This window comes from Cheilinus undulatus, linkage group 19, assembly GCF_018320785.1.
Source record: "Cheilinus undulatus linkage group 19, ASM1832078v1, whole genome shotgun sequence".
In the NCBI taxonomy this organism is placed as follows: domain Eukaryota; kingdom Metazoa; phylum Chordata; class Actinopteri; order Labriformes; family Labridae; genus Cheilinus; species Cheilinus undulatus.
In genome coordinates this window covers 15082718-15107913 of record NC_054883.1, presented here as the reverse complement: position 1 = coordinate 15107913, position 25196 = coordinate 15082718, and the positions used below count along the sequence as shown (strand labels likewise).

At 38.3% G+C, this 25196-nt stretch overlaps 1 protein-coding gene across 5 annotated transcripts in view; it reads right to left on the bottom strand.

The window, feature by feature from the left end:
- Positions 1-25196, bottom strand: part of pip4k2aa (phosphatidylinositol-5-phosphate 4-kinase, type II, alpha a) — a 44589-nt gene that overhangs the window by 15007 nt on the left and 4386 nt on the right. For 3 of the 5 annotated variants that reach the window (XM_041814712.1, XM_041814713.1, XM_041814714.1), the window contains exons 2-6: positions 7674-7771; positions 7419-7515; positions 5533-5685; positions 3001-3147; positions 2594-2632 (exon numbers count right to left, since the gene is read on the bottom strand). In XM_041814712.1, coding sequence (XP_041670646.1) covers positions 2594-2632; positions 3001-3147; positions 5533-5685; positions 7419-7515; positions 7674-7771 — 534 coding nt within the window. The remainder of the gene's footprint in view (positions 1-2593; positions 2633-3000; positions 3148-5532; positions 5686-7418; positions 7516-7673; positions 7772-25196) is intronic. The other 2 variants (XM_041814715.1, XM_041814716.1) reach the window with 1 other exon arrangement.

Genomic DNA, 25196 nt, shown 5'->3' with positions numbered 1-25196 from the left:
CTTCCAATAGTGCTGAGCTGACAGGTCAAACCAACCGTGCTGTAAAGTCACAGCGTTCAAGGACACTGTCAGCAATTTCTGTCACTTAAAGGTCAAAGCCTGTTGTCTATAATAAGGCTGTCAAAATGTTTGATACTCTTCAATACCTTGTGCTTTAACATTAGACATTCTCCCTTTGGTTCAACAAATGATATTATCAAAAAGTACTTAAGCTTTAAAGGGGTATTTCAGTATTTTTGAAGCTGGACTATATGAGGTACCTAGAATTAGAAGTGGCATTGGCATCCAGTGATTTCAGTGAGCATCGCTCCTTTAGGGCAGACTTGATAGCTGTATTAGCCAGGATGCTAGGCTATACAGCATAACAGATGGGTACAGTTTCCCTGTAGAATTAAGCAAGTTTTTGGGAAAAACAGAGCTACAACGCAATGTTGGCTCAAATCTTACACTACTGAAAACTTTTGAAGCATTTTATTTTTTTACCCAGAATGCCTGTGTTTTTATCACTGTTTTGCAATGCAGGCTTTGGCTATCAGTTACGTGCTCTTGCATAAAAAGGTGACAAAAACACAGATGCTTCTTGGGTCAAAAATAAAACATTTCAAAATTTTTGATTGTGTGTATGTTTGAGCAAACAATGTTTTGTAGCCCATTTTCACCAAAAACTTGCTAAATTCAGCAGGGAAACTGTACCCATCTGTTATGCTTTATAGCCTAGCTTCCTGGCTTGTACAACCAGCAAGTCCTTCTTAAAGGAGCAGAGCTCATTGAAATCACTGGAGGCTAATGCTACTACTGCTGCTACATACCTCATATGACTGAACTTCAAAAATATTCAAATATCCACATAACAGTTTAGCTTCAATTAATTATTGAACATAAAGCAGCGCAAGAAAAAGAAAAAGCACTGTCATAATTGCACAAATATGTTGGCTATATGTTCTAGTAGCCAACATATTTTTACTATTTTAACAGTGAGCAGGAGTTTACCTGCATTTTTGGTGATTAAAAAAAGTAAAATTACCCAATAACAGATGTGCAAGACTTGTATATTTGCTGCTATGGCATCAAAAAGGTATCTCTATCAATATTTTCATTTAAATTGTTTTTAGATTTAACAATATGGTACTATGACAACCCTTGTATATAAGAATACATTGCTTAAATCTGGTGAACTATTGTTATCAATTGTTAGCTTATACAAGTAGAGCATGGAACTATCAGCCACTTTGCAACGTCAATGAGGAAACTCATTTATGACAGGTGACTCTGTCCAAGCAGCCAAGAGCCAAAATAGCCAGTCTGACAAAAGCAGCAACACTTCCAGCACTGTCAATCAAAACACACTGCTATAACACACAACAGCCTGTCAGACCCACAGCTGCACAGAAAAAACATCAAACAAAAGACTTCTCCAAATCATGAGACATCTGATCGAATAAAACTCAAAGCCCAACACATCCACGGACAACCACACGCCCATGCACAAAAACACATACACAACACTCAATCTTTCACACACAGACAGCAAGCAGGGGAACTGATGGAAGAGCAAAAAGCCAGGGTTAGAGGAGATGAAGCAAATTAAAAAAGACACAAAAGGCGTGCAGGGACTGGAGAGGGAATGAAAGGGTGATGGAGTAGGTGCTAACTGAAGGAGATGGATATGTGTTACTGTCATCCTCACCCAAGGAGAACATAAAGGAAGGTGTGTCTGTTGAGCCTTTGGGGAGATGACAGTAAGTCTAGAACTGTTTGAAGTTGTGTGAGTTATTGAAACCACAGGAAACACTGGTTGTTTTTTCTCTCTTTTTTAAAACTATTGTCCATTCAGCTTCCAAAGGATGACTTGTCCAATAAAAACAACTGAATTTCCAATGAAAGACATCAGTTCAAAAACATTTGGAACACTAAAACTTCAAAGTGTTTTTCTAACAGTATTTGCAGAAAAAGTTTTGAATACTTTCTAATGACCCTGATTTCTGGTGTGAAATTGACACCAGAATTGAGACCCGAGTGGTGCGCGAGAGCTAGACAAGTGTCCATCTGTTCAATCCACACCGACTCTGACCTTCACCGTCACACAACCAGCTGTCCTTTCAGCAACAGGGCTATAGATGTGCTGAGAGGATGGCAGCATGTTCAAAGGATAAAAATATATTTTTAAGAAGGCTTTATAAAAGAAAATACAGCAATAAAATATGCATTGATTACTTATTTCATCTTATCACATATATATAGAGAGAGGTATTGATTTATATTTCCTCATAAAGAAAACTGCCTTGTGTAATGAAAAATCTATTCATTAACACTGAACGATGGATTGCTCTGGTGGGATTGATACAGCTGTAGCAAAATAATATTTAAGACAGTCTGCAGATGAATGCCTAAGATATTTTATTGACCCTGGTCATGTTGATGCAAAATGCATTAGCATTATAACCCTCCAATTTTAGTATCTTATTATTATCAATTTTGTTATTGCTTTTTTGAAGCTTACAATAAACGTTAATAGGTCCTGCCTTTGCTGAACTTAAAAAACTTGTAATGGTATCAATAACAGCCGATCCTTGCTTGCAAAAGGTGACTGTACCTTCTCCTTGTCGCTGGCCTCTCTCGCCACAGTAGAACCCTACAGACAAAACAAAGAAAATCACTCTCCATAACCCGGCTGTTTCTAAGAAGTCTTTCTACATGCACTAATTCCAACAAATACTCATAACCCTCATGCATGCCTGAGCACTAGAGCTCACCCTATTAGGCAAGCAAGACGCAAGGCTTAAAACAGCTTATTGCCCAATGGATAATGCCTATTATGTCAAACATACAACACAACCTTATTCTAGCAACTTTGGATCTATTAAAACAAGTTTTTGTATTTTTACATGGCATTTATAAAATCAGTTTATATCAAAATAAGCCTGAGTTTGAAAAACTGATAAAGGATTAGGGAAAGTGCAGGTTAGGATAGATAGCCCCATTCCTGTTATACCCTCCTACCTTGAGATCATATTTTTTGTAGACAGAGAGGCGGTGAGAGAAGACATTTCGTGTAACAATCATGTAGGTCTCATCTCCGTCCACCGTGAGCCGGTACATCCCGAGAAACTGGGGCAGCAGTGTGTTCCCATGGCACTCCACAATGAACTAGAAGAGAGCAAGGTATATCAATTTAATGGCCCGTTTATAGACACAATGTATGCTATCTGACCGTCTTAGAGAGGGTTCACTAATAAAAGTAAATAACAGAGCATAACCATTGTCATTATCATTACTACTACTACTACTACTATCTCTACTACTACTACTACTACTATTATTATTATTATTATTATTATTATTATTATTATTATTATTATTATGGTCTAGACCTGCTCTCTTTGCAAAGTATCTTGAGATAACTTTGGTTATGATTTGGTGCTATATAAATTGAAAATGCCTATAATTGTAAGAAGTGGTTTTTTTTTTAAAGATTTATTTTTGGCCTTTTTGCCTTTATTTGATAGGACAGTGGATAGAGTCGGAAACAGGGGAGAGAGCGGGGAGAGACATGCAGGAAATAGTGCCATGGGCCGGATTTGAACCTGGGTCGCCTGCGTATATGGCATGCGCCTTAACCACTCAACTACCGGCACGCCAGAAGTGGGTTTTAAGGCTGGCCCCACACTACAGGATTTTAAGCTTGATTTGAGGCAAGATTTGCCTCTCCCAACGATCGTGGCATCAACACGATTATTTTGCTGCTCCAAATCGCGTTGTATCCTCCTAGACCCCGAATCTTATATATCAAACACGTTTGATATTTACGATTCTAGGTTATAGTGCCACTGGCGGAGTACCCACAGCAACCAATGAGAGCGAGCACAGGGGGCAGCATCACCAGCCGAATCATATGTACTTTCACCACTCACAACTGTAAACACAACTGTAGCTTCATTCCAGCCAGGATTTCATCCTAAGTCTTTTCCTTGTTTTTTTTTTTTGTTTTTTTTTTAAAGATTTATTTTGGGCATTTTTGTGCCTTTATTTGATAGAGGAGGACAGTGGATAGAGTCAGAAACAGGGATAAGAGTGGGGGAGAGACATGCGGGAAAGGGCCTCAGGCCTGATTCGAAACCGGGCCGTCCGCGTACATGGGGCGCGCCATAAAACCACTAGGCCACCTGCACCCCAGTCTTTTCCTTGTTTAATGATTTTTGCTGCACCTGTAAAACATGCCAGGGCAGCCTGTTGTGGAGGGACAGCAAGAGGGTATAGACAGACATACGTTTGTGTTTTTTCTGAAGTCATGTGATCGCATGAGGTCGTTGGCAGGTTGGCAGGTGTGTGGTCTCCAGTGATCTAACAGTCTAGCTGAGTCGTCTAGTGTGTGCGTTCAGAGGATTAAAAATGAAAAATCGTTTGAAATCGTCCTCATGTCTGTGGTCTCCCACATTTTAAAAATCATTTCAGATTAAAAAATGGTCTAGTGTGTGGCCGGCCTAACATAGTAAAATGCATGAATCTGATCCCTGACACATGTATTGAATCAAACATAAAAATACATGGCCTTGGCAGAAATAATGCAAGTGGACCAAAAAAAGTTCAGATTCATGTAAATAATTCCCCAGCATTTTAATAAGGGCTGTCAAACGATTATATTTTCTAATTGTAATTAATCTCAGAATTTCTGTGGTAAATCGTGATTAATAATCATTTCCTAATCATTGTAAAATTTCACTATTTTGCATTCAAAACTGTTTTTGTGCCATTTCAGAATTTTCTACTATCCTTAAAGGGGACAAATATGCAACTCCCCTCATGATGTCATGTGGGGAGTTGGCACTGCTCCTGATCCTCAGGATCAGGAGGGCCACATCCATTAAGCCACATCAATTTCCTGAGAAGGGTGGGGCCAGGGGCAGAGCCAGACAGCTCAGTAACATTTAAGGCCACAGACACAGAAATAGCTCGTTCTGGGCAGGGCTAAAACAGAGGGGTTTTTAGACATGCTAAAATCCAATACTGAAGTGTTTTTTCAGCAACAAACTTCACAGGCATGTTTTGGGGACCTCTGAGACCATTATAAACTTGTCTTAAAAGGGTAAAATATGTCCCCTTTAACTAAGAGTTTACCTCAGACCTGCTTTTATAGGTAAATTTAATATTTAAGCATGGATTTAACCATGGAAAAATGAACTTGTTGTGGACTGAAAAGGAAAATAGGGAAGAATAAAAAGGTAAATGTTCGATAACACAAGTTTCTGAACTGTCTGTGAGTTTTTAACAGTGAAATGAGACATTAAGGAGTAGCATTGTACTTAATTTACATCACAGTGGCTGCAGCAGGAGATGCTGCAGAGGCTTAACCAAAGTGTGTTGAAAGGCACAATGAAGCATGTAATTATTTGAGATTTTAAGAAAAAGTGCACTAAATGTTGACCTTAACTACTTTCCCTCAGAGTTAGGGTGTCATTTAGGGTGCATTTAGATGAAGAATGAAGAATGAAAGTTTGCATCAAGCTATCTCATAGTAAGACATGCTATTGACACCTGGTGATATTTCTTTAAAATGTTGTGCATCTCAGCCACGTCCTCACTGCTGATAGTCTTGATGACGTAGCGTTTGTCGCAGGAGGTATGGAAACGAGCCCCACTGCGCCCCTGGGCCTCACTGTTCAAGGGAGCACTGCGTGTAAGAGAGTTCTGCAAACACACAAAGAGACAGAGGAAAACACTGCTAAGCATGTTAATGAAGAAGACCTTGAAATATGATCACATTGCCATTTGTCTTTTTGAGAGACATGCTCTGTGAGATTCTTAGTTGTAAAAAGGCTCTACTGACTAAGTAAATTAACTCTGGTCCAGTTGGATGAAATCAACTTTCAAAGACTTTTTTTTAAATCAAGATGTTTGTCATTTTATTTCACACACAGACCTTCAGAACAACAGTGTGGAACCTAACGACAGCAGTTCTTAGTTTCTGAAGGTTTTGTCTTATCATATATGGAATCATTTAGCAGAAACATGTTTATTACAATAAGTCAGAATTCATACTGAAATTGTAATAAAAAATCTCTGCTGCTAAAAATAAAATTTCTTGTTTGGCTGAGTGTTTGATATGACTGCTTTGCATTGTGTTTGATTCTCAAATTCCTTTTTCTACCTTTGTGTGACCTGCCTCCCTTTCTCCAGTCTAAACATGTGGAGTTCTGACCCCTGCGCCTGCTGCCTGTCCAAACCTACACACAGACACAAACAGCTGCTGCCCAGACCTTGGAGCTCCAAAGTAACATGATCCAACAGTCCTGGCTCAATGCTTCATTCTCCAAAAATTCCTTGCCCTTCAACCTCAGTCCCCCTCCTCCTCATTAACACAGAGCATCAACTGTTGATACTGCAATCTAATGACCAACCTAGTGGCTGCTCAAAACAATGGTTGAGCATCACTTTACTCTTGTGTTGGTTTTAGTCTTAAAGTTTACTAAAGAGCATGGGCCCTCAGGGGCCTTCTTCACCACTGGTCCTGGTGTTACATTGAAGTGGTGTGTGTCAGAGGCTGAAAATGTTTAAGAGGCCCTTGCCTGAGGCTCTTTTAGATGAAAGCTTTCAAAGTAATATCTTTATGTTTTTGTTTTAGTTCGTCATTTTTTCCACAGGACATTCATAATAATGTGGGAAAAAGGTTAATCTATTTGCACTTCAGCTATCCGCCCTAAACTTAATTTAATATAGCCAGCATTGCTCATTAAAACTAATGGTTACTGCTGCATGTCATCAAAAGAGCAGGGCTGCAGCTGGTGGTACCCACTGGCTGTGATGAGGATTATTACCAATGTAATTAGAAATAATGCCAACAGCCTGTTTTCAAAGCAAGGGCGAAAAGCAAAGTTAAAGATCAGTTAACCCTTTTGACCACAGTGTGAATCATGCCTCATGTAGGAAAGTAGCTTAATGTGGAGAATGTCACAACATTCCTTTTCATTGACCGACATCTTAACAACCCTGTCTGCCCACTCACTGCAGCCAGCCGAACCCTAATGTAAACATGTGAGAAGGACAGCTGCAGTGAGCTGGGACACAATGACCTCCAAATACTGCCAACTCATGGCCTGCACTGGGATAAAGGATTTATGGAGAAAGAGTGGAAAATAAAGGAAGGACCAGAGTGGGCTGGAACAAAAGGAGGAAAAGAGAAGGAGCAGTAGAGCAACATTTACTTGTTAAAAATGGTTCATATGATTCACTGCTTATAGCACCATGTGGCTAGGTTAAATAAGTCCATAAGATTCAGCTGCATTTCAGGAAAATGTAATGGCTTTAAGTCAACTGTCAATTGTAGCTGATTTTTTTTCCTTACGTGGTAGCTCATACCTATTCAAAGCAAAAAGGGTGAAAAAATAAACTAGCTGAAGCAGATGTGATGTCGCTTTTCATACCAAAAAATCCAGGTCATCAATTCCAAACCTCTCTCTGAGGTTTCGAAACACCAGAGGGCAGTACTCCTTGAACTTGAAATGGCTTGGCATATTTTCCCTGTGTGAAGAGAAAAATCAGAAAATAACAGGTAAATCTGTTAATGAGATGCTACAGATCTAAAACATTGTGTCAAAAAGCATTAAAAAAATAGGTTTTTATTTTGAAATACCGTTTTCTGTTATTTACAATGATAATTATACTTAAACATATCTTACTTGTTGAAGAGGTGGTTATCCACTTTGATCTTTGAGTAGGCCTTGAAGTCGTCTGGCATGAGCATGATGGGAATCTGAACATGGCTTAACTCATTTATCTGTGCAGAAAAAAGCAGGAGAGAAGAGAAACTCAGTGATGAAAATAGGACCACTAAAAAGTCCAAAACAAGATAGCTAAACCAAATGTTAAAACAGAAATGCAAGAGGATGTGAATCTAAATGTTTTAAGAGGGTGAAAATAATTTTTTAGGGGGAAATACCATAGTCATTGTCAATAATAAAAATAAAGTGGAAGTGACAGAAAAAAAAACTCTTTAAAAGCAGCAGCAGAGCACAATTTGGAAAAACCACAGATCATATGCTTCATTGGGCAACACAAGCTTTTTTTTCAAATTCTCTTAATGCATAACAGCATTTCCAAAGAATGACTTTACATTTTGTGTCTTTTGACAGTCTTCCTCAACGATTTGTTGCATAAAGACACTCAAATAACATTATTCACCTTTTGAAACTTTGTGCTGCATTTGTTAAGGCTTATCGCTGATAATGAAGCATATAGCAACCATCACTCTAAAGTGCAGCAGTATGGGATGGTACTGGCTGCAAGAAGTTACTAGAAAATGTTGAAAAGACAGCTTATGAAACCTCACATTTAACATGAGATATATATGCACCTCAATTGATGCATTTATCAGAGGGCAGTATTAGTAGATGTTTCTCTTGTGCAAACAGACAGTGATAAAACACAGTTTGAAAAAGAGAGTGAAAAAAATGTTGGCAAATATACTGGGTGGCTTTAAATACACCTAGGTAACCCACTCTAGTTAAAGTCTATGTGTGGGGAACACTGTATTAATAGTATCTTAAGAATGCCTAAGACGAATTCTACAAATATTCAACCATGTACCAGCTGTAAACTTCAAATCTTAACCCCCCGACCTTTTCACAATGCATTGCCATCCAAGCCCATAAAGTACATCTGAACAGACTGGTGCAATCAAAGATCCACTTTCGCAGCACTTCTCATAGATGCTCACTAGACTATACACAGCCTCTATAAGCATACTTCACAAAAAGGAGATATCTGGACAAGTTTTATCAGCTCGCTTCACTAAAACAACTCTCATGATTGTTACCCTTGTTTCTGTTCCATAACTATTATGGCAGATAAAACAAACAAACAAACAAAAAAAACAATGACAGGCACAAGGATGTACTTGTGGATAAAATTATTAGGGCTAATGTATGATTCAGGTCAAGTCTTCAAGTCCAGGTTGTCAATCAAAACCGATCTTTGGCACGTAACATCTGGTAACATGAGCAGACTGCAAATTAGGTTATTAGGGTGATATATTCTGCAGGGCTAGAAGGATACCTGAAGGGTAAATGCGAAATGAAAAGCTGCCAGAATGGATGAAGGTGTTTTGCAGTTATGGAAAAATACAGGATGAGAACTTGAAAGAAAAAGTATCACAAAAACACAATTGTAGAGCTTATCAAGTGAAACAGAAAGAAGAAAATATGACAAACATGCATGAGTCAAAGCTAGACAGATCTGATGTTACCTTAAAAGTATTGTTCAAGTATGTTCATGATTCAAGAGCAGATCATCACTTTTCCTATTACATTGGATGACGTTTCTCTTTATGTACACAGTTTCTCATACGTAGATGACACAAGGGCAGGCTGCCCTTATGTAGGTTCTAAATGCTTGAGTATAATCACCAAACTTTTCTTAACCCTTGCATAATCCCCATTGTAAGTGTATGTGAGAGAAAGGAAGGTAGAGGAGAGAGAAAACTACTGTTGTGCCAGTCCAATAAATTTATTGATTGAAACTAAAACTACTTCTGTCTTTGTTTAAATGTTTAAATGCAGCTGCTTGCTGCAAATGCTGTCTTGTGCGTGTAGTTCAGGATAATTATTGGGGTATGTGTCATCATCAGTGAGCTACCATGTGAGAATATCGAGTGAAAAATATTAAAATGTGAATTTTACTGTAGTGTCATTAAATATTGACAAAAGAGCTGAAAAACATAAAAATCAAAGCTCTGTGAAGACACCGCGAGGAGACGTGGGAGTGGCGTCTTTCCTTGTCCGTGTTAATGCAAGCTTGCATGTGCGTAGACAGAAGAAGAGGATAATGAAAGGAAAAGTATGATGTGCAGATTAAAGTTGTAAAAACTAAAATATGAATACATGATTTCTGCATACTGGTTTTGACATATATTTGTTTAAAAAGTGATTTGTTACATTTGCAGATATAAAAAATTCTGCTGATATTTACAACCGATATTGTGGCAATAAAATCAGTCTATATCACCTGTAAATATTAGCCATTGACCAGCCAATAAGTCAGTGGAGTTTTAGGCTGGACCAACAGACATACATCTGTTGAAGTCTTTTTCTTTTTTCCTCATCTTTCCTTACACTTTAAAGCAGCTGTTCTCAACTGCTGGGTCGGGACCCAAAGGTGGGTTGCGGAGCAGTTTTTAGTGGGTTGAAACTGGGCAGTGTCAATTTTGGCAGCTATTTTTAATTTTAGTCTTAGTTTTAGTCTTTAAATAAAACGCATTATAGCTTTAGTCACATTTTAGTCATTTCCATCCTTTTAGTTTTAGTTTGGTGAAAAGTTTTAGTCCATAAAAAGTCCTCACATTTTAGTCTTTACTTTTAGTCCAAGCATTTATTTTCTTGCCTGAACCTGGTACTAAATCATGGTAGTGTGTTCTATGCACCTTGCCAAACCTGGGGTCCCTGCTCTCTACAGCTGAAAGGCAGAACAGCCATAGCTGCATTGTTTGTCGACAGATTTACCCACAGTGGAGAAATATCATGGATACTGAATGTCCGACGATAACTACATTATATTTTAGTTTAGTTTTAGTCAGCTTGATGAAAACAAAACTTAGACCTTCTTATTAAGTCACTATCACTCTGTGTTTGAGAGAACAGAGGGATTTCTTTACATTATAAACATCAGTTAGGATGTGATCATACATGTGGATGTGTCTTAAAATGTTGGAAATATCTGTTACACTGCTATGTCTGTATGTCCATTTCTGTGAATAAAGATGATGATGACACTGGTTATAATTATTTTATATCAGGGTTATCCAAACTGCGGCTCATTCAATAAATTTAAAGTTATTTATATTTAATCAGTGAACATTTACATGAACAGGAAACTCTTTTTTAATGGAAAAATTTGTGGAAAGATTAAAAAATGGAATTCCAAAAAATTTAAACGGAAAAAAAACAGAATTTCATAGGGCCCTACATCAGCTCATGACAGAACCTCAATCCTTCAGAGTCTGAAATATTGACATTTGACAGGTAAGGAATCCTCTATGCATTATGGGTGAGAGCAATGGATTCTTGATACTAACTGAAATGTTATATGACATGTCTGAGCCACAAGTATGTCTAAGAATAAAGAACCCTGTGGATATTAGATAAATTAACTCAATGTCAGTTTAATTTTGTGGAAACACCAACAAAGCAGATAGCATTAAATGAGCTATGATTAAAATAAGAAACCTCTGTGATGCAAGTTTTTAAATAAAAATAAATAATAATAATAATAATAATAATAATAATAATAAATAAAATAAAATTACATCAAGGAATATGATCATTAAAAGGGATGATACTTTTTGAGACTTTTTCAGATAAACATTAGTTTTTTGGAAAAAAAACAGTCAGTGGTAGTTTTTGGTATATTATCTTTGTTGATGCTTACTTGTAACTCATGTCAATGTCTGTAACCAATGTCAATGACAGTTTTTGAGGAAAGAAAATGTATTTCATCTTAAATCTTCATCAGGAGTTCAGACCAGGAAAAATCATTTGAAAATGGCCAGTCAAACTGGAATCAGCAACACTCTGGTTTAATTACTACAAGGGCACAAAACTGTTTAAGAAGAAAGGCATTTTATAGATTAAACCACAGAATTTTGTTCTGGAAGTACACAAGATTAATGTATTCAACTTCAAAATGTACACAATTTTGGTTATTTGTTTTAAAATTATACAAATATTTACAGCACAAACCAAGTTGGAGGTGGAATAACCGTTCATTAACTGAAATTGAGTAAAAAAAAAGGTTCAATTAATCATGATTATGATTTTTGCAATAATTGCCCAGCCCTAGTTTTGAGTATCAGTGGAAATGTTTGTATCTGCCAATACCGATAAATCACTTTTAAGCTTGTATGTGCTGAAGGACGCTATGATGAGTATGATCTACTTGGGGTGTAACGGTATTGTCCCTTACCGTCACGGTATGGCCATCACGGTTCAGTGCAAGCAGTTAACGACGAATACGTCTGAGTGAGTATTAAAAAAAATCCAGGTGACGGCAATGAGCCTAAAAGCTGCCAGCAACCGTCATTACAGAAGAAGGAGGAGTTACAAAAACAAACGAAGAAGAGTGATGGCGCGTGTGCAGTTAGAAGAGCCGCTGGCTTCATTTAAATCACCCGTATAGAAATGGTGCTCTGGCTCTGTGAATCATATTAACTTTACCTTCAGCAGTGAGAGAGGGACTCTGCAGCTGTGTCATAGGTAAAGTTATCCTCAGATTTCACACGGCTTTAACCTCTTTATCCTCCAAGATGAGCTGTGAAAAGTTCCTCCAAACTTTGTAGTAGGTCCCATTGGTTAAAAAAGTAGTCCAGTGCTGAAGTCTGTGTTGACATCGGCAAAAAAAAGATGCTAATTTCCATACTTAACAAGTTAACTTGCGGTTGTGTGATGATGCGTTCAAGTTAGCAGGGAAATTTTAGTGTTTAAAGAATGGGTATAAATATGTCAATGTATCAATGAAAATAACCTTGTTATTCAAAAATGTATTTATTTATTAATATTTTTAATCATTGAAGAACTTTTGGAGAGAGGTCACAGCATTATTTATAATTTAAATGTAATTTATTCAGCCTATTTATTTTAAGACAATCTAATTAAAGATTTAAAATTAAATTTTATTTATGCGCTTCAATCACTGTACCGAATGTGTACTGAACCGTGACTTCAAAACCGAGGTACGTACCAACCCGGAATTTTTCTGCACCGTTACACCCCTATGATCTACGCATGGTTGGAGACCCTTGTGGAAGGCTTTCTGCTTTACACCTATAAACCTTTGAACAACGTGTTGGACCAATGTTACTTATTTCCATCCTGTATGAAGAATGCAAAAGAGGAGGTGCTCTAAGAACTACGGTACCAGATCCACTCGGCCTGTTCGACGGCAACAACTGGCCCGTGTATTTCAAACACAAGAACATAGTAATAAATCAACATTATAGATAATATTGTACATCCCTGGTCTGTTTGCACTTAAAAGTGAAAGACACTGATTAAACATAAATGTCTGTATAATCCATCAAAGAAAATGAAAAAACACCACTCAATCCTCACACAGAATACACGGGGGATTTGAACACATACAGGATTTACAGGAATTTCTGATTGGAGCTGGCCATGCGTCGCATTGCTGTAATATGTCAAACTGACATTTGTTATGACTCAGGCACAGCTTGACACAAATATGATGTTTTTGTGTGTGTTGTTGGGAGTGTGTGTGAGCTTGCCTACTAGTTGTTGGCTGCAGGCAGGGGTGCTGGCGGATGGCTTGAATCTATTAATAACCTGTCATTCCAGCAGGCACATTTGTAATGTAGGTGCACTGACTAAACTCCAACACTCAAACTCTGATTGACTATTACATAAATCATATAGTTGTGTGTGTGTATGTATGAACACGGCAGTGCCAAATGTACTTAAAGCTTTAAACACTGCTCACAGCAAGGATTATGCATCCATACAAGAGGTGGCGTCTGATCACAATTCCAGCAGCTACCTTAGAGGAATATTTTTTACTACAGGGGATTGACTATGGCCCTGAGATGCTGCTAGAGTATTACAACAGATGGCGCAGATAAAGGCTTTAGCATGACTGACTTGCCCGTAAAAGCAACTGGCATACTTCAGGTGGCCATAAATAAATGTCCTCCTTCAGACCCTATGCCTTAAACATATTCATAGCATTCATTTTCATAGTTTTGTTGGTGGCAAAAGATCAATACACTTAAAGTTGACTACAGCCAGCTTAAGCTGACAGACTGGTGATGATTAGCTGGTTGACCAAAGAAGAGTATCTACTTGATCAAATTGCCTCAAAGATTCCTCTATTTTTGTGTTCAAATGACTGCATTTACACCTAAAGTATTAACAGTGAGGGCTGCCAGATAGCCTGTAAAACTGAAGGTTAGTTTTTACTTTATGGTAACATTTAAGATGTTCCAAAAAAGTGACTTCCAGGTTGGTGACTGCAAATTCAAATCCAGACTGATCTAATAGCCTGATGATAAGAAAACACTCAGAAAGATGGACTAACAACAAATTAAGAACCGATATAACCAAATCACTCAGGCTGTCTCTTTGGTTTTCTCATTCTCACTCATTCACTCACTATTACACACTGAAGGGAGAGGTTGCTTTGGAGAATTGGCCATCAGTGTTAGCTAATCGCATTCATAGACATCCATACCTATAACACACCACTGATGAAGCAATGTGAGCAATTTGGGGTTAAGCATCCTGCCCAATGACACATCAACATGTGACTGCAGGAGCTATGGATTGAATCCATAGCCTTTCAACTGTGAGACAACCAACTCCACCTACTGAGCCACAGCAGCCTCAAAGAGGATGAAAAGAACCACAAGTTTCCTAAATCACCTAGATTTTCTTCCCCACAGGTAAATACTGTTTCTCTTATATCCAAGCAACTCCAGTTACTTAGGAAAAAAGTCTCATAAATCAACACATTTTTTTTTGTTTTGGCTTTGCAGCAATGTCGAGAAATAAGTGAATATAGTGTTTCCCATTAAAACTTCATTTTCATTAGGCTGAAACTGTATGCAGACATGCAAGAGTTTTTATGCTGCACACACAACTAACAAACGTCTCCAGAGGGCAGAGCTTGGACAAGCACTGGGCTCTGAGTGAGCTAAAGACACTCACAAATAAGAGGAGACTTTAAGCATAAACATGGAACTTTCTTTGCACTTGTTCCTCTCCACTCAATGCTGCAGAACTGGTGTGCACAGGCAGGCTGCCGCTTCGCATGCGCTTCCACTGTCTCTGTCCGTCACGTTCGCATGGACTGTGAGCGTGCTACTTTTATTTGATAACTTTTTTGGTAATATCCTTTTCTTAAATGATAAAACCTCAGCGTGTGACCGTGTGATTAAAAAGACAGTGTCGATCACACCAATCACTTGATATGAAATATAGATCAATATTGATAATCAGTGGATTTAAAACATGATCAAAACTCCCTTAAACCAGTTTAATGAGGCAGAGAGGAGAGAGACGGTAAGGTAAATGGTGTGAAGCAACAGCTTAACGTATCAGTGGTAGTAGGAATTTGCTAAACATTTCATTTTCTTCCAGGCAGAAGCTGCAGCTCCAATTAGTTTCTATGATCATATTTATCAAAAAAAATTACATTAAACAAAAAGGGAAGAACAGAGTTAATCCTTGCAGAATGTGAACTCAACCCAGAAATTAAATCTCATATCATTCAAAAATAGAATATAATACAATAGGGGTGCACCGATCGATCAGCCAAAACTGCTATCGGTGCTGATTTCCTTAATTTTAAGTGATCAGCGATCGGCTGATCCTTGTAAATAAGATTGGTGGATAAGATCAGTTTCATATGCCTCTGCCTACTAAAATGTGAAAACTGAAAGGCTAAAGGAACTGATATAATTTAGTAGTTTGGACAGCAATGTTCTAAACTTTTCATTTATATTTGAGAGAACTACCTCATGTGCAGTTAAAACAACAAGTTTGTATTGTTTCACGGGTATTGTTCAATGTTTTTCAATAAAATAAGATTGGAACATTGAAGGTGTATGCTGTCAGTTATAGAAAAATCAATATTGGCCAAAATCAAAATACGCAGGTCAGGCTTTTTAAAGACTGGTGATTGGTAATCGGCCAGAAAATTGCAATCGGTGCACCCCTAAATACAATAGATAATTAATAGATAATTTAACAAACATGAAAAAATAATTCCAGCATAAATTAGGAAATAAAGTTCTAATGAAATAAAAGGTGTGACACACAAATTTCAGGGAGAAAATAATTATAGTCAAAAGCAGAGATGGTCTTGTAGGTCAAATGACCTACAAGACCCATTTTTAAGTTGTTTTTAAAAATGAAACCTTGACAACAGCCAGTGTTTTATTATGGACATAAAATTGAGCATCCGTGAAAGAAAGGAGGGAAAGCTCTTTGACATGACTAACAGTTCGAAGGCCAAAACCCAGTATCATGCTAAATCTTTATCAGGAGGTACGACCAGGAAACAGTTGGAAAATAGAATTGGCCAATAAAATTGGAATCTCTGAAGTACTAGAAGAGCACAAAATTTTTTGAAGAGAAAACCATTTTTTTCACAGATTTAACCTCTTAATTTTTCTTTTAAAGTGAGATTGATGTATCAACTTTAAAATATACATTTTTTTCCTTGGGGACCATGCCCTTGGACGTGCCTAGAAAGTTTGGAGTGCTCATGATCAGAATGGTACCACCTCTGCCTCAAGTTGAGCCAGGAAAAACCCTGATAACACACTACAAGGCATTATTAAAGCTTTAAGCAGAAAAGCCTATATTCAAAGAAATTAATCTCTTAGTTCTGAAGATCCATTATTACTATTACTCACTAAACTCATTACGATACTGTGTGTAAAAAAAGAACCCACTGGCCTAACTAGTCAAATACAAAACATCTCTGTAATGGACATAAGTGCTTATGTCCATTAATGAAGCAAGGTCAGTCTCTTAACATCGTTGCATCTTTACCTGCAACTGTCTCAGTAAAAATGCACAACTTGGACATGAAATAAGATATTAACTGTTCACTCCTGAAGTCTTTAGATACCACTTTGCAAAAGATATGAAATGTTATTCAACCTGAATACCCTTGTTCTATAAATATTCCCCAGGACACCTTATCTTTTGAGCTAAAGGAAAGTAAAGAAACGCAGGAGATACATTTTTACTGTGTGTATCATTAAAAGAGGGAAGGACATGATTTTAGGAAAGGAACCTTTCAAAAAGAGGGAAAAGCTTACTTGGAAAACAGGGAAGCTCATTTGGAAACAAAAGAAAGCATGAGAAAAAAATATGAAAAGGATAGCTTCAAAGACACAGAGAAGGCAGAGGATCCAAGTCCACAGATGCCATATCTGAATATGCTGCAGTGCCCTGGTGTGATAGGCACAGACGTCACAGTGATGCTGTAGCACAGATGCATTCTGGGACCTCAGAGGGGAGATGTCGCCAAATCAACAAGGCTGTGTTTCACTCAAGGACAAGAACAATGCCTGATTTTGCCAAGTACACATCCACAAGTATGCTGTATGCTAATGCAGTTTATGATGGGGCTAAAATCTGTATCAGAGTAGTATAATTTCAACTCCTACTCCTGCATGCATGTTTGGTTTTAGTGGAAAATACCCCAGATTTAGTGATCAAATTCATGCCTCCTATTTATCCTGTAAATAAAGTATGAGTAAAATTCTCAGTCACAATGACAAGATTTTGTCTTTTTTTTTTTTTTTTTTTTTTTTTTTTTTACAAATTATGATTTTGCCCCATCTTCCTTCTACCATTATGCGATCTGAAGCATTGATTTTTCATAACAGGGTAGTGTCATGGTGCCAGATGTTTTTGCATGTAACTTCACAGAGGAGTCACTTATAAAGCATATCGACCAGTGCCTAATCCATGTTCTAAAACATGCATGCTAATTCTGTTTTATCAGCTTGCTCGTGCCAAAATGTGCCTCTTAATCATAGTGTAGCATGTTTGTCTTATTTGATTGCCTCCAGTGAATCTATTTATCTTCATGAAGCTATCAAACTTGCAGACAATTTTACACCACCACTTCCTGTTTGTCTCTATGGTGACAAGAACTGGTTTTCCGGACCCGAGTGAAGCAAGCGTGTGCTGTTTCTCCATTGGACAGGAAGTTAGTGTTAAGAGCGTGCTCTGTCAGCAGCATGGCACAGCTTTATCTCTGTGCAAGTTAGATGACACACTCTTAGCAGATGACAGTTGTAGGAAAGTTACATCTTTAACTCAAGGGTATGTAGATAATAATACAAGATTTTTTAAGTGCCAGAAATAACAGGGTAAGGATTAACCCTTAGAGCTCACAGCTATTTTTTTCACCATCATGTCTTGTCTGGACTTTTTTCGTAAAAAGCTTGTAAAACATGAACCCTGTTGTGCACAGTCAAGCTCTAAAGATCTTTTTTTTCCAGGACAACCCGGGCTTTAAGTATATATCTACTACAGTAATTTCACTTGAATTTTAAAAAAAGTTATATGACTCTAAAGACAAAAGAAAAAACAAATCAGAATTTGAAACTCAAAGATTTGTGTTGATGACACACAGTACAATAGTGACAAAGCATTTTCTCTGTACAGACTTGTTCTCACATCTCTTGGAGACAAAACAGTGAAAAAATAAATATACTGTGACTAAAGGTTTTCAAAATATCTACATATATACAAAAAAGTCCATGTGCTTTTTTGCAGTTAGATTCATTTGTGACATTCCTTTAAGCAGTCTTTTCAGTTTAGCATCTTGCTATTGAAGGACAGCCCCTCCCACAATGCATTGCATGTAAACATTGCCCTCAACAAATATGGCACTACCCACTGAAGAAAGCCAAAGTAAATAATCGAAAATGGATTAAAAATGGACAAAAAGACGCTTATTATCAAATCTAACGCCGTGGATTTAACCTTTAAAGACTCCAAAAAGTCACCGAAGTTTCGGGCTCACTAGAATGGCGTCCTTAAGAGCTACAGAGACATCGTGGGTAGCAAACGAAAGAAAAGAAGGTCAGCTTTCAGAGAAAAAAAGAGCAATTGTCCTTGACTTATGGTACAAAAGTACTACTAATGTTTTCCTAGACTGTGTCATTTCTTGTTGCATACAACAACACCGTCCTTAGAGAGCCTGGGAAGTCAGCCAAGTTCTAGGCTCACTAGCAGATGTTCTGTGAGAGCTACGGATGCATGAAAGACATATTTAGAAAGGCAAAAACCAGAGCTCTCACAGGAAAAAACGAGTTAGAGTCTACGACTTACGGTTCAAAAGTTACCAAGCTAACCTGTTGTCATGTGACAAGGGAGAGAAGTAAAACTAAACTTAGCACAAAAAGTAAGGGAAATTGTGTTTGGTAGATTATTTCTTTTTAACAGTGCTTCTTGGCAATAAATCTTATACCGTTGGAAAGCCTGTTTATTACCCTTTTAAATGATGCCATATTTATAAGGAACATACATTTGTGGGATGAGCAGCAGAGCTGAGTACGTGGGTTGCACCCATAAAAAAATTGCCAAATCTTCTCTGCCAATGCCAAACAGCTTATTTTGCTGTTGCTATTGACTCTTGTTTTGAGTTTCTGGTACCCGCAGGTGCTGCCAATCAGATGCCTGATTGGCAGCACCTGTGAGTATGGGTCCTGCTACAGTGGTCAGTAGGTGTCTGCTCCAAGAATTGGCATGCCACATTTGACTGATCTGGATAGGGCCCATGCGATAGGGCAACTTCAGGCTGGTGTTCCACAAAACCAAGTAGGGGCATTGTTTGGAGTGAGCCCTAGTACCATCTCCAAACTGAAGGAGGCCAAGTTCCATATAACAGGGGATGCGAGAGACAGGCTGCTAAGTGGGCCTCCCAGGAAGATGAAACCCTAAGAAGACCGGCTCCTCACCCTGTCAGCACTTAGGTACCATAGACTGTCTTCTAAAGATTTGCAGATGGCTCTCTGCACAATCCAGAAAAGACTGCATGCAGCCAATCTCCGGTCTCATAGGGCTGCCAGGAGGCCTGCCATGACTGCCTTTCACTGTCAGGCTTGTTTGCGCTGGTTTCAGCAACACGTGCACTGGAACCTGAACATGTGGAGGAACGTTATGTTCAGCGATGAGTCCAGATTCTGCCAACGGCAAGTGGATCTGTGTCTTCTCCACACTTAGACCCTACAATCCAACTGCTGTAGGCAGGATCTGGACTCGTTGCTCTCTCTATCCCACACACACAAACAGCATCATCATCCGTGTCAGCTGCAGTTCTGGGGTTAGGAATATTTCCTGCCCATTTATTTCCTTTATCATAGCATTGCTGGGGAGGCATCAGAAAGTAATTCCAGCAGTGTTCATGGTAACTTAGAACGTTGTCTGAAAGTTTACAAAGGAAAAATACCCCAAAGTTGTTTATTCCACTCGCATCTCTGCTCTGAATTTGGGAGTGTCTGGAGTTGTAGAACCAAAATATCAAACGTGTCAGAAATCCATCCGACCAGTCGGGGGCTGCTCATGGGTCAACCGTCAACCCCCCATTCCCTTCCACCCTTTATTTCTCCACCTTTCAGAAATATGTGCTGAAACAAGCCGTTCTCAGATTTTCCCCTCATGACCTCATGTGGGGAGTAAGCATTGGCCCCAGGTGTGATTGGCCCTCCTAGCTTGGAAGAAAGTTCCACCCTGGTCTTCCCCTCAGCTGCCAGCTGAGATGCTGCACAGATCAGTGGGTTACCCTGCTGACTTTGGTCTGGAAGATTGATGGTTCAAATCACAGTTAGGTCCTTAACTTTGGATAAAAGTGTCTGTAACATCAGGAGTGCCACATCCATTTTCCTGAGAGGGGTGTGTTCAGGGGCGGAGCCAGACAGCTCATCAACATTTAAAGACACAGACAAAAAAAAGGCTCGCTCTGAGAAGGGCTGGAACAGAGGGGTTATCAGACATGCAAAAATCCAGTATTGGAGTGTTTTTTCAGCAACAAAGTGCTTTTTCAGGCATGTTTTGGGGACCTCTGAGACCAATATAAACTTGTCTACTAAGGGTGAAATATGTCCTCTTTAACAGCACCAGGGTGTCACTGTCATAAAAACATTTTTAAAAACGTCAAAGCCTGGATTAGTCCTCATTCAAACCACCATGATGAGATTTACTTTCTATTTATTTATATTTTACTAACTGTACAAAAAATGTAGTTCTCATTAATCAAGCCATAATGCTACACATTGGTTCAGCCACAAATATAAGGAAACAGTCTGTCAAGATTCAACAACATTGAAAAATCAACGAAAAAGTACTGTAAATAGTGTATTTTTAACCAGTCTCACATAAACTGCAACAACTGTCTTATTGACCCACATAGAGGATGATAAAAGGTGATCCTATATTAACTTCATGGCTCTTAAAAGTGAAATGGCATATCAACAATAAGATCTCCATGCTCCAATATGTTAGAAAGACTAAGGTTAGGTCCATTTCTTTTCTTTGGCCTTTTAATGAACATTAATATGAGTACTTCCCTGTCTATGTGATAGCATTTTTGAGAGAGAGAACAGCTACATATATTTCACGTTTTCATTGGAACTATTTGACAGCCAACCTAATATCAAGCTGCCAAATATGATGGGGAAATAGGACATTAGCTCTGATGAAGCAACTTCTTGACAGCATAGTGTTTGCATGCATCTTCCCTAATGCCTACTTACAAAACACTAAAGTCTAAGTGGCTCTAATTAAAGTGTAATCAGGACTAAATGCTTATTTGATTAACCACAATGTGGAGGTGTAAATAACACTAGGTGGGAATTTGTTAGAAGCACAGCTGATTTGATGCAGATGCACAATAAGTTTCTGTAGTATCACAAGCACACATGCCCAACAAAGCCCTTAACATCTTGCACTTTTTATGTAAATGTACAAAGAGACGACCAAACCAGCCGGCTCAATAAACATCAGAGATATATACTATACTATATATATACTATCATAGATAGTATACTGGCTGATTAAAGATGACAGATACTATCTATACAATCAATACAGTTAAGATAATAAAAAACAGTATGATACACCCAGCGAAAGAGACTCACCCAGTCAGATATTGTGTATGAAAGGTCATCTATACAGTACAGTAGCTGCAGTAGATTGTTCTACTGCAGAAGTGTGTGGCCTTAACCTTTCACTAGCAAGTTCAAAGGGAAATTGTAACATTAGCTGACATGTAATAAAGATAATAAACCATAAACTTAAAGTAGTAGCGAGTCAAAGAACTTCCTCACAAATAATTCTGCTCATCCTGGGCTCCAACTCAAGGCCCAAAACACTGTACAATGTTCTCAGAGCAGAGAAAGGTAAATTAACCATTATCAGGGCTTAGCCATTAACACATCTAAATTCTTCTGGATGCAGCTATAGTTGTAGTTTTATCTGAATTTTACATTTCTCTACAAAAAGAAGATTAAAGAATCATGTGGTTTCAGAATCTGATTTACCGATGTGCTCCATAGTGAGTGAACAGTGATTACAACTGTCCGTAGAGCTGTGGACAACTGTCCAGTCACCTTCCATATTATTTGAAAGGTTCAGCCCTGAAATATATCCCTTGCCATGGACATGTGAAATGGTCTATCTGGCATGTCAGGTTAGTAAAAAACGTACCTTGTAAAATTCTTTAAAATGTAACTATGGCAGACTGTATGTGCCCTATTTCCGCAAAGTAAAATTACATCTATATCTTGTGAGGTAGCCCTTATGTCCATTACTCCCTCTGCTCACAACCACAGCATAGACGAGGTCAGCCATAATGAGGACACACTGATGATAAAAATGGAGCAGTGGTAAGGTAAAAGGAGGACTGTCTGCTACTTATGTGTGTGCACGTGAAAGACAGAGTGCATACAAGGCCTTGGACAAATACCAACAACCACCTGAGCCGGACACCTGCAGAGCAATTAAAAGCTCACGGTATTGATCCGTTAAATTGTGGGACGTCCGCATTTACAGACACTAAAAGCTCATTTTAGTCTATTCCAGTCAGTGTCAGTCACGCATGCTGAACAGAAAGGAAACATGTTTCCAAATCCTAAATTAGATTTAGATAAACACTCCTACAGGTAAATTTGTTTTCACGAACAGCACAAATAAAAGTCAAAGAGATATGCACACAGAGGCAATATAAATGTTGTTCATAATTAGGCATATAGTTGTCATGTCATTTCCTGAGGGGCTAAGGTCTCATTTCAAAGGCATGCTCCTTTATTGAAAGACTAATGACTAATAACTTCAGTGTTAAAGAGTAACACAGAAACTGTTTTCATCAACAGGTACACACACCCACACACACACACAAAGACAGCTCAGCATGTCTGCTGTAAAGTCAGGGCTATGAAAGGCCAGCTATTAAAGGATGTAGTGGTTTAGACGGACTGAGCAACAAACAGGCTTATGGTATATGGCCTGTCCTGTTGGCTGAATCAAGCTGCTCAGCAACATGTCACATTGCATTTGGCAAGAAGTGTTCTGCAGCACAGTGACTATGTGACCCCATCACCACCACACACAGAGAGTCGTGAGCATAGAGCTTTTCATGTTTTCAGGGAAACAAAAAATAAAGTTTGTTTTAAAGGTTTTTGAAGAGACAAAGAAGCAAAACCACAAGGAACTTCCACAAGTTCCTTTATCTGTCATCGCCTCAGGGTGGCAGGATGTGAGACTCCAGCTTTTTGTTTTTCTCTTATCCACAACCACCACATATTAGCTGCAGGTCAATCCTGTAGATATTTGTAGAAATGTCTCAAATACAAACCACTGACACAGACACAGCTACTGTGAGTCAGACAGAGGGAAGACAGCAAAAGGGAGAGGAAGAGAGAGGGAGGAGGGGGGATGAAGGTGAGCCACACAGACAGGGTCACTCTCAAAGGAGTAGTGACAAAAATAGTGAATGAAACTGCAGGATGGGGAGAATTTAACAGAGGTATAGCAAGATAGGAATAATACCAAGTCAAAACAAAAAGTCAAATACACTAATTGAAGTATAAAACTGAGGGATGGAATTACTAAGATAAAGCAAGCTGAGGCTGTATAGTCCAGCACAATACATGTTAGAATACAGGCTGCAACACATAACAAAATAGTCAACTCATGGACTTCATTTGTACTTAAACCCACCCCTGCTAATGTTAACACATAGTCATCATGAGTATGAGAGAACTGTTGCTGCTCTCAAGTTCAGTAAGTGAGGTGTAAGGCTACTTTCACAGGCACAAAACAAACAGGGAAAGCTCTTTTACACACTTTGGAAGCTGCACAGTCCAAATCTGTTTCCTAGTTGCAGCAAAAATATATCTTAAAGCAAAAAAGCTATTTATGAGATTGATTTTGTACAGTTTCATTTAAAATTTTTAGTTTGGGCCCCAATCCATCCCTTTTCTTCATACTGTGAAGCACAGTGGTTGTTTAAAATGTGCTATATAAATAAAGTTGAATTGAATTGAATTGACAACAAAAGCCTGAGCAGTAAAACCAATCCAGGCTTTGGGGAATACAAGTAAAATTTCAAAAAATTAGGACTAAAAGAAGACAAGCTGTAAATGGCTGTTACTTTCAGCAAACTGTCACACCTTTTGGCAAACAAACACATTTTAAAATGCATGTTTTTTTTTCTGAGCTAAATTCCAAGTACTGATGACTTACACTAAATATCCAGTGCTTCATTAATGTCACTTTTATTTCAATGCAACTTGGCACTCCATTTTGCTCATGAAGCATGAATAGTTTTATTGCAGTGGTTCCCAGGCACTTTTCCATTTTCTTATAGTTTTATAAAACAAAAACTGGGATTTTATGATCTGAATCCAATTGAATGGAATCGTGCAATATTTGACAGTATCATCGCTGAATCAGATCATAGCCTGTGAATCAAAATCAGAATTGAATCGAAATCGACACCTTTACTTTGCAGGTTTGGTTGTTACACAGTGGGATCTCAGAGCCTTACCAGGGTTTTTCTTGGCTCAAAATAAGAATGTAATGGTAGCCCTCTTACCAGGTGCAGGTGCAGGTGCATGTGTTTTGTCGGTACTGGCTCAACCAAAGCCTTTACAAGCAACATTAGGAACTATAATAACTGGGTTATAGAAGACAGGACAGTTCTAAGGACTGTTTTTTCATATTAACTAATGTGCCTGTTCAAAATTAAATACAAAATTAAACAAAAGGTACCATTTTAAAAACTGGGACAACACCATAACTATGTCGTGACGTGAGGGTGCTGAATATTAAATATTCAAATTCAGACAAAGAGCATTTGCACTCAAAGAGAAGAGCTGACATGAAACGGAAACAGATGTTTAATGATGGATCATGTTTTTGCTCCGTATAACTCCAATGTTTCTCAGTGAAGTGAAAGAAAACCACAGCAGTCTTGAGTCTAACAGTTACAAATGGTGACAGCTGTCACAAATAACCAATCTCTCTTTAGGCTAAACATGCATTTGTAGCAAAAAACACAAACATTTTCCAATTAAAACAGAAAATGTCTTCTTTCCCATTCGCTTTCCTTGCTCATTGGTAGTTTGACAGTGTATTTCTTGACTGATAACAATGCAGCGCTGCCATCATTTC